Consider the following 9,406-nt stretch of genomic DNA (forward strand, 5'->3'; position numbering starts at 1 on the left):
TCAAGGGAGCAGTAAGATTGGGAAGAACTTCCCAGCGACTCCTGTCTTCATAAATGATACCGGGTGAAGCAGCACAGTGCACAGAAGGAGAATTCCTGAAAGCCATTCTTGAAACCGTGGTATCACAGCAGGTTAGTATGTTGGTCAGGTGTGTAGGCCGAATTGAGATAAAAGCCCAGATGATGAAGGACGACCTATAAAGTGTGGACTGCCTGTCAAGCCTTATACACAGGGTGGTGAGGCAGGAACAAACTCCGTGGGGTAGTCTCTTAAGGGAAAGGGATTAATCGGATTTAATTAAAACCTCTTTCTTGACTGGGCTCTTTCCAAGTGCTTATTCCCTGTGGGAGCAGTACCTTCATTTTGGACTTATCCCTCTGACTCTGATTTCTTCACTTTCAACAGATGAAAGTTCATAGCTTTTAAAGTTTAATTTTATACTGAGCCGGTTTTAGCTTGTTGCTTGTCCTATCAGAACTTAATTTTCAGGCCCCCAGTCCTTTATTTACGCCATATTTTGTTGCCTGAAGTTGTTTGCACATCTATTGTTGTAATTTTTAGAGCTTTAATAAAGGATGAATGGGTAATAATTTTACTGAGTTCTTTCATATGTAAATACCGTGTTTCCCCCAAAATAAGACCGGGTCTTGTATTAATTTTTGCCCCAAAATACTCATTAGGGCTTATGTTCAGGGGACGTCATCCTGAAAATCATGCTAGGGCTTATTTTCCAGTTAGGTCTTATTTTGGGGGCAACATGGTATGTAATTCTGTCACCATTTGAAAGTGAATGATGTCAAGAGAATGAAAAGACAAGTCACACACTGGAAGAAAAGTTTTGCAAAAAGATATACCTGATAAAGAACTGCTATCCAAAATATACAAAGAAGTCTTAAAACTTGACAATAAGAAAACAAACAAGCTGATTTAAAAATGGCTCAAATACCTTAACAAACACCTCACCAAAGAAGATACACAGATGGCAAGTAATAAATATATGAAAATCTATGCTCCACATCATATGTCATCAGGGAAATGCAAATTAAAACAATGAAATACTACTACACACCTGTCAGAATGGCCAAAATCCAGAACACTGACAACAGCAATTACGGGTGAAATATGGAGCAACAGAAACTCTCATTCATTGCTGGTGGGAACGTAAAATAGTGCAGCCACTTTGGAAGACAGTTTGATGGTTTCTTACAAAACTAAACATACATTCACCATATGATCCAGCAATCATGGGTTTTGGAATTTACCCGAAGGAGTCAAAAATATGTCCACATAAAACCTGCACACAGATGTTTATAGCAGCTTTATTCATAATCACCAAAACATGAAAACAAACAAGGTGTCTTTCCGTAGGTGCATGGATAAACTGTGGTACATACAAACAATGGAATAGTATTCTGTTCCCAAAAGAAATGAAATATTAAGCCATGGAAAGACATGAAGGAAACTTAAATGTATGTTACTAAGGCAAAGAAGCCAGTCTGAGAAGGCTACCCTTTGGCCTGTCCTCAACTCTGAGGAAAATGCCTGTAAACATCCCAAGTTTCTCCATCTTAGTAAATGGCATAATTTCCATCAATAAGCTTATATATGACATGATCTAAGACGAGGCTCCCTTGTGGATTACTGACATGCAAATTATGTGGTTCTGGCCTATGGAAGAAAATTCATTAATCAGATGGAGGAACACTTTATTTAAATGCAAGGATCTGACCACAGCAGGCTTCTTTAGTGTAAGCGTGGGAGTCCCATCTATACTTATCTGATCTCCTTTTTGGTTTTGAGGAGAGATACTAGAAAGTTCTTACAGTCTTTGCTCTTTATCTCTGAATTTCTCTAAAACTTTCCAGAAAGCAGCTATAACGTCCTTATTCCTCAAGCTGTAGATCAAGGGGTTCAACATCGGTGCCACCACAGCATAAAACAAAGCAACCATCTTCTCCTCTTCCACTGAAAAAGCTGACCGTGGCCCCAGGTAGGTGAAGATGGTAGCCCCAAAGCACATACATACCACAGTGAGGTGGGAAGCACAAGTCCCAAAAGCTTTGCTACGTCCCTGAGTAGAACGAATGCGCAGAATGGCAGCAACTATGTGACCATAGGAGACTAGAACGAGGGAACAGGGAAGCACGATCACCAGAAATCCCGAGATGGCCACCATGACCATGTTGAAAGAGATGTCCACACAGGCTAGCCGTAGCACCGCTAGGGTCTCACAGGTAAAGTGATTAATAACGTTGTGACACAGAGGAAGCCGAAAGGTGATGATTGTTTCCATCAGTGAATTAATGAAGCCAGCCACCAGGCAGCCGGCAGCCAGCCCCACGCACAGCCCTCCGTGCATGATGACTGTGTAGTGCAGCGGGTGGCACACAGCCACATAACGGTCATAGGCCATGGCTCCCAGCAGGAAGAACTCAGACCCACCCAGGGCCAGGGAGGCATGGAGCTGGAGCACACAGCTGGAGAATGGGATGGACTTCCGGGCTGACAGGAAGTGAACAAGCATCTGGGGGACAGTACTGTTGCTGTAACAGATGTCCACAAATGACAGAACACTGAGGAAAAAGTACATGGGTGTATTTAGCCTGTTGTCCAGTCTGATAAGGAATAGGAGGAGGAAGTTCGCCAATACAGTCACTAGGTACATGGCCAGGAAAAGGACGAAGAGGGAGATCTGGGTCTCCCAGCAGCTGGACAGCCCCAGCAGAATGAATTCACTCATCCATGTCTGGTTTCCCCTGCCCGTGAGCCTCTGAAGACCAAACCTAGTTACAAATCAATAAATATCAGACACTTAAGATGGCAAAGGGCCTGATAAGGTCATTTATACCAAATGGCCATCTAATATTAAATGGTGTGATTTCCCAGATTGTGTGTTTCCTTCAGGGTTGGGGACCACAATAGAACCCATTGATGTGGCTCAGATTCAAGGAGAGAAGAAAACTCTCCTTCCTTAAGTAGGAAAGACTTTATTAAAATGCTTAGACAAAGATTAACTGTAAAACGTGATTCTCTTGCTTAGAGCCAACTTCTAACCCTGGAGTTTGTTTATTTCTTTGTTGGAAACCAGTTTTTCCCTCCTGACACTCTCAAAATCCGTGTTGAATGGAACCTGATTTCAAGTCTGTCCTAATTCACAGGAGGGAGGAAAGCTGGAAAGATAATGGAATAAGGACATAACACCAATAGTAAAAAGAATAATTTTTTAACCCCCCCAAAAGGTTAAGAAGTAAAATAAAATGTTTGAAACATTTTTGAAATTTTGATATATAAATAGAAGTTAAAACAGATTTTCAAAAGTAAGGTAGAGGTGTTATAACTGACAACAACAGTAAACATAAACAGCATTCTTGTACCACCTTTACTTCCCAGAATTGTGATTCAAACTTCATAAAGTTAAACATCACAAGTGTTCTTCTTAAAGAAAGAAGAAAGCCACCTGGAAATCTTGAGATTTCCACAAAATATTAATTGGCTAAGTTGCTCTCCCCACAGCCTACACTGTTCAGAGTAACAGAAAGTTTAAAGCCAGTTTAAACTTTCTGTTTAAAGTTTAAATCCAGATTAAAGTTTAAATTCAGATGAAGTTACTTACCTTCTGACCATGATTAAGAAAGAGCAGTCAACACAAACCTGTCCTTTGGATCCAGATTTCCGGTGTGCAAGGTAATGAGGGGTGCAGAACAGTCAGGGAACACGACCTGTATAGCTAAGGCCAGGGATTCATTCCTACGAATGCAGTCAGACCTGTGCTAGGTGCTTCATTTCTCAGATGTATCTGAAAGAACTTTCTCCTCAGGTTGGCTTCCCAAGATGTGTTTTCTTAAAACCAATTGCCAACACGGGACATTCATCTCTCCAGTAACCAAATTCAATGCAACTGTCACAGGAGCCAAGGAAGAAGCTGTGAAGTAAGGAAATCCTGGTTTCCTGACCCGTGGTCCTGAGAACCCACTGGAGCACCTCTGAGCATGACTGCCTTACCTTCAGGACAGGAGACAGCCTTGCCCTAGGAAGAGCAGGCCTGGGCAGGATGTAGGACTTGGAAGAAATAACTTTCTTTTCCCTCAGAGATAAAATCTCTACAGACCAATTATGCTGTGCCTGTTACGCTTCTGCTACTTCTTCTCTGAATTGATTCCCTCACTTGAAACTCTCATCTGTGTTTAAGAGAATTTAGTTTTTCCTGACCCAGAAACATGAGAAGAGAACCCAAAGCCCCAGGTCCCCAGTCCCTCCAAGACATTCTCCTAAGTCTTTGCTGAAGTTTCACTTGGAGGAGGTTATAACTTGCCCGTGACTTTCCATGTACTCATGATTGACACTATTTAACCCAAAGTTGCCAATTGTCCATGGACCACCTAAGGGACCTTTTTGCAACATATCCCGTAACATGATTCTGAAGTTGTCCACAAGCTACATCAAATATTCTCTTCACAAAGGCTGCAACTAGTTTGTGGGACTTTCTCCCTTTTTATCTCACTGTTAGAAGGTTCCTTTTAGCTGAGCATTGTCAAATTATGTAACTATTTTTGTATCTGGATGTCTGCCCTCATATTCTACAAATACTACAGATATTTGCTACCCACTTTAAGCACGTCAAATTATATCTCCATTTTACTGATATACATTTAGGTTGTTTCTAGTTTGTAGCTATTGCAAACAATACTGCTATGAACATTCGCACGTACAATACACACACGCATGCACACACATACACACACACACACTCATCTTTTGTCCTATATATGTATTCATTTCTATTGTCTAGTAGTAGAATTGGTGCATCACAGGTTATGTACATGTCCAGTTTTAGCTATTATTGTCAGTTGTGTCAGAACAGTTGTACTAATTAAACTTCCACCAACTATGTATAAGGATTCCTTGGCTCTAAGCTTTCTCTATCCTTGGATTATAAGTCCTTTTTCACTTTAGCCATTCTAAGGGGTATATTAAGTGGTATCCATTAGTCTTGGCAATGGATTATAGTTTACTAAAAAATATTTTTAATATCATTTGATGCAAGGAGAGAAACAAAGATGGGGGCAGCCTCATCCCTTAGAAAAATACCATTCAATAGGTAAGAGAGAAAACAAATATTTATTTTCCTTTAGAAGAAAAATACTAAAACTATGTCAAACATCATACAACGTAGCCTAAAATACATGTGAAGAGAATACATAACTCCCCCGAGATCTATCCACTACAGGACCAGAGAATACCCTCGGACACAGATAGAGCCATAGCTGTTATATCAAAGCCATTACTTGATGTTTTAGAAAACCCTACAAATAAAACCATTTATACTAAAGATGGTAAAATCTTCTAAATTTCAAAACCAGAAAGAAATACATGTGGTGAGAAAAAAATGTTACATAGACTTCATCTTCTAAGAGGAATGCTGGGTCAATGAAAAGAAATCGACTTCAGCAATGTATTTGATGGCTTTATTGGGAGCTCTATCAAATATTTTTATAAAAGAAAGGAAGGAAGGAAGGAGGGAAGGAGAGAAAGAGAGAGAGAAAGAGAGAGAGGAAGAAAGAAAGAAAGGAAGGAAGGAAGGAAGGAAGGAAGGAAGGAAGGAAGGAAGGAAGGAAGGAAGGAGAGAAAGAGAGAGAGAGAGAGAGAGAGAGAGGAAGAAAGAAAGGAAGGAAGAAAGGAAGGAAGGAAGGAAGGAAGGAGAGAAAGAGAGAGAGAGAGGAAGAAAGGAAGGAAGGAAGGAAGGAAGGAAGGAAGGAAGGAAGGAAGGAAGGAAGGAAGGAAGGAAAGTAGGAAGGAAGAAAGGAAAAAACTTCCAAATTTGCATAGTACTTTCCAGAGAAAAGAAAAATGTGGGATCATGTCTTAACTCACTATCTGAGGTTAGCATGACCAGCATACCAAAAATTGACTGGGAAAGTAAAAGAAGGGAAAATTATACTTCAATCTCACTCAGGCAGATAGACAGAAAACTCTCAAACAAAATAATAGCGGACTTCATTTATTGATCTATAAAACTACTTAATGCATGACGACAAACTTTGTTATGTTCAATAAGATTTGTTTAATATAAGGATACACCGATGTTATTAAATATATTAATAAATTAAAAGGAGAAAAATCATATGATCATATTAATATAGAAAATTATTTTAAATTTAACATATATTAATGATTTTTAAAAATAGAGAACTTACTAATCTCATAAAAGGCTTATAGAGTAAGCATCATACTTTTTGCAGTTGTTTTGAAAGTATTCCCTGTAAGTTCAGAAACAAAATAATAGTGTTTGTTATATTTATCTCTATTTAACATTAAACTGTTGTTCTTAGGCAGTGCAAGAAGACAAGGAAAAAAAACAATGAGGACTGGGAAAAAATAATACCATTGATATTTTATTTGCACAGTATATAATTTTCTCTATAAAGAATCCAAAAGAATCTGCAGATAAATTGTTATAATTAATAGAATAATCAGGCATGGTTGTTGGGTTATATAAATCAATTCCAAAGTCACTGTGAATTCAGTTTCTGGCCATAATGGGATGACTTCAGACAACTGGAAAACTGAACAAAATATATGAAGCAGTGGTTTTCATACATCGGACAAAAGGCAGTACAAGACAGTGATCCCTGAGGGAAGGGAACCAAATGAGGTGAAGCACACGTACCCCTGCTCACTGCCTAGAGCAAGTTCCCAGGGCACAGGATGAGGAGAGGGAACCCAAACAGAACCTGTGATCATCCTGAATTGAAAAGGCAGAGGCCATAATTTGGGACATAGTACCAAAGAGGAAGAAGCTACAAAGAGAGGGGACTTCTTTTTTATATCTGAAGGTGGATATTGTTAAACCTTTTGCTGACTACTAATCTTTGCATGATGTGAGAAACCCACCCAAAGCCAAAGGAAGAACCACCAGGAATGAGTGAACTCTAGAAGTAACACAGGGCCCAAAATAGTTCATGCTCTCACCAGCCAGAAAGGAAAGACCTCTAACACAGACAGACAACTGTGTCTGTCCTCGGGAGAGTACAACCTCAGTAGTGGTATAAAGTGACCCTATGCTTCAGCCTGTTCTAGATCCAACCTTACAATTCTTAAAAGAAAGCCTCAAAAGATCGAATAAATTCCAAACAATTTTACACTGTTTTCTGACCAAAGTACAGAGATATTTAAAGGAAAACAAAAATATCCAACAGAAATTCATGTCCATAATCCAATAAAAATGTTTCTAGGCAAGCCAAGAGGCAGAAGAGTTTCCAGGCCACAGCACAAGGAAGGGAAACCCAAACAAGCCACAACGAGGAGAAAAATCAATCAACAGGAATATAAACAGACAACATAGATGATATAATTAGGATGTAAGCACATTAAAATAGCCATTATAAATATACTTCACCTGTTCAAGAGGATAAAGGAAAGCTGAAATACGGTAAGGAAAGAAACCAAAGATACAAAAATACCCAATTCAAACTACAAGGTGACGAAAAATACGATCTCTACAATGAAAAATAAACTGGATGAAATCAATAACAGAATAGACAGCGCAAGAGGAAAAATGAGAAAAAAATAAAAGAAATAAAGATATGTTCAGTCATGCAAATGATAAAAGTATCCATCAGGAACAGAAAAAAAGAATTACAAGCAAAGTTAAAGATATAAACTAAGGAAAAAATAAAACTGAGAGTAGAAATCAATGAAAAGAAAACAGAGAAATAGAGAAAATAAGGAAATCAAAAGCTGATTCAAAAATGTATCAGTAAGATTGATAAATTTCTATTCAGGCTGATCATGAAAGAAGAGAGAAGATACAACTTATCAATGTAAAAACAAGAGACATTATTACTGATACTACAGACATCAAAAAAACAAAAACATAACATCTTGAATATATTTCATGTCAATACATCTGACTACTTAGATGAAAGGGAAATTTTTTGAAAGATTTGTGTTGCCAGGTTCACACAAGATGAAACAGATAAACTAACTAGTTATCTGCAAAAGAAATTGATTTCGTAGTGTAAAACCTTCCCACAAAGAAAACAACAGAACCACTGGTTTTTCCAGTCAATTATACCAAATATTTAAAGAAGAAATATTACAAATTCTACCAAACTCTTTTAGAAAGCTGAAGCAGAACTTTCCCCAACTAATTATTCAAGCATTACCCCGATACCAAAAAAATTACAAATAATAAAAAAAAACCACTACAAATCAAAATCACTCATGATCATAGATATCAAAAATGCTTTTAAAAATGTTAGTAAAGTAAATGCAGCTGTATTTTTAAAATGTATTATTTCCAAGTTGAGTTTGTTACAGGAATGCAAGTTAGTACAACGTTCAATTGATCAATACTCCTCAAGTGTCAAGGCTTGAAAGACAAACACTCAAACTATCACAGAATGAAGTGAACTAAAGATAAATAACAAGTGAATGCAATGTGAATCCTGCATCCTACATTTTTAAAAAACTAATTAATCCTCTCTGATAAGGACACCTGTCATACAGACATGCAGAGAGAGAAGGCCACGTGAAGACACGGGGAGAAAACAAGGAGAGAGGTCTCAGAGAAAGCAACTCTGTTGACACATTGATCTCAAACTTGTAGTCTCCATAACTGTGACAAAATAAAGTCCTGTTGTGTAAGCCACCCACTCTGTGGTACTCTGCTATGGCAATCCTTCCAGTGAATTAATAAAACAAGAGAAATGAGATGATAGATATAAAAACACTTTAAAAATTAAAACTATTCTAATGTAAAGTAATATTGCTCAAATGAACAATAAAAGTAATGCTGAACCCATATCTCAATATGCTCAATGAGTGATTCACCTCCTCTATTCACTCGTAGGTATGAGGTCCTTAGATTTTGGGCAATTGAATCTAAATAACTAAGATAAATGAGATCCTTTCTGAAATGCAAACCAAAGCGCGAATCACTTCATCTTCTCTCAGAAGATTTCACCAATAGAACCCTCAGTGCACATCCAGAAAACAAAAATCCCTTCTTTTTTTGAATTCCCAGAGCTCTTACTGTGCATACCTTGGGTGATCATTTTGCATTTTTGTCCTATTTTCCGATAACTGTGTGGCAAAATACAGCCCACAGATCAAATTCTGCCCACCAGTTGTCTTGATATGGCCCACAAGAATTTTTAAGCTGTTTTTAAATGGTTGAAAAATCAAAAGAATAATATTGTATGACTTGTGGAAATTATATGAATTCAAATTGAAGTCTCCATAAATTAAGATGTATTGGTACTAGTCACACTCATTCTTTAATGTATTGTCTGTGGCTGCTTTAGTGCTGCAATGGCAGAGCTGAGTAGCTCTGACTTAGACTCTACAAGGCCTAAAATATTTACTATCTGGCCTCGAAGACTGTCCATTCCCCAAGGCGATGGCC

At 38.1% G+C, this 9,406-nt stretch overlaps 1 protein-coding gene across 1 annotated transcript; it reads right to left on the reverse strand.

Annotated features, from left to right (window-relative positions):
- Positions 1 to 1,819: 1,819 nt before the first annotated feature.
- On the reverse strand, positions 1,820 to 3,624 carry LOC117017983 (olfactory receptor-like protein OLF3). The gene is made up of 2 exons (XM_033098642.1): positions 3,614 to 3,624; positions 1,820 to 2,783 (listed from the first exon to the last, which is right to left on the reverse strand). Exons 1-2 carry the CDS (start codon positions 3,622 to 3,624, stop codon positions 1,820 to 1,822), a joined length of 975 nt encoding a protein of 324 aa, XP_032954533.1.
- Between the last annotated feature and the right edge of the window lie 5,782 nt (positions 3,625 to 9,406).

This window comes from Rhinolophus ferrumequinum, chromosome 26, assembly GCF_004115265.2.
Source record: "Rhinolophus ferrumequinum isolate MPI-CBG mRhiFer1 chromosome 26, mRhiFer1_v1.p, whole genome shotgun sequence".
Lineage (NCBI taxonomy): Eukaryota > Metazoa > Chordata > Mammalia > Chiroptera > Rhinolophidae > Rhinolophus > Rhinolophus ferrumequinum.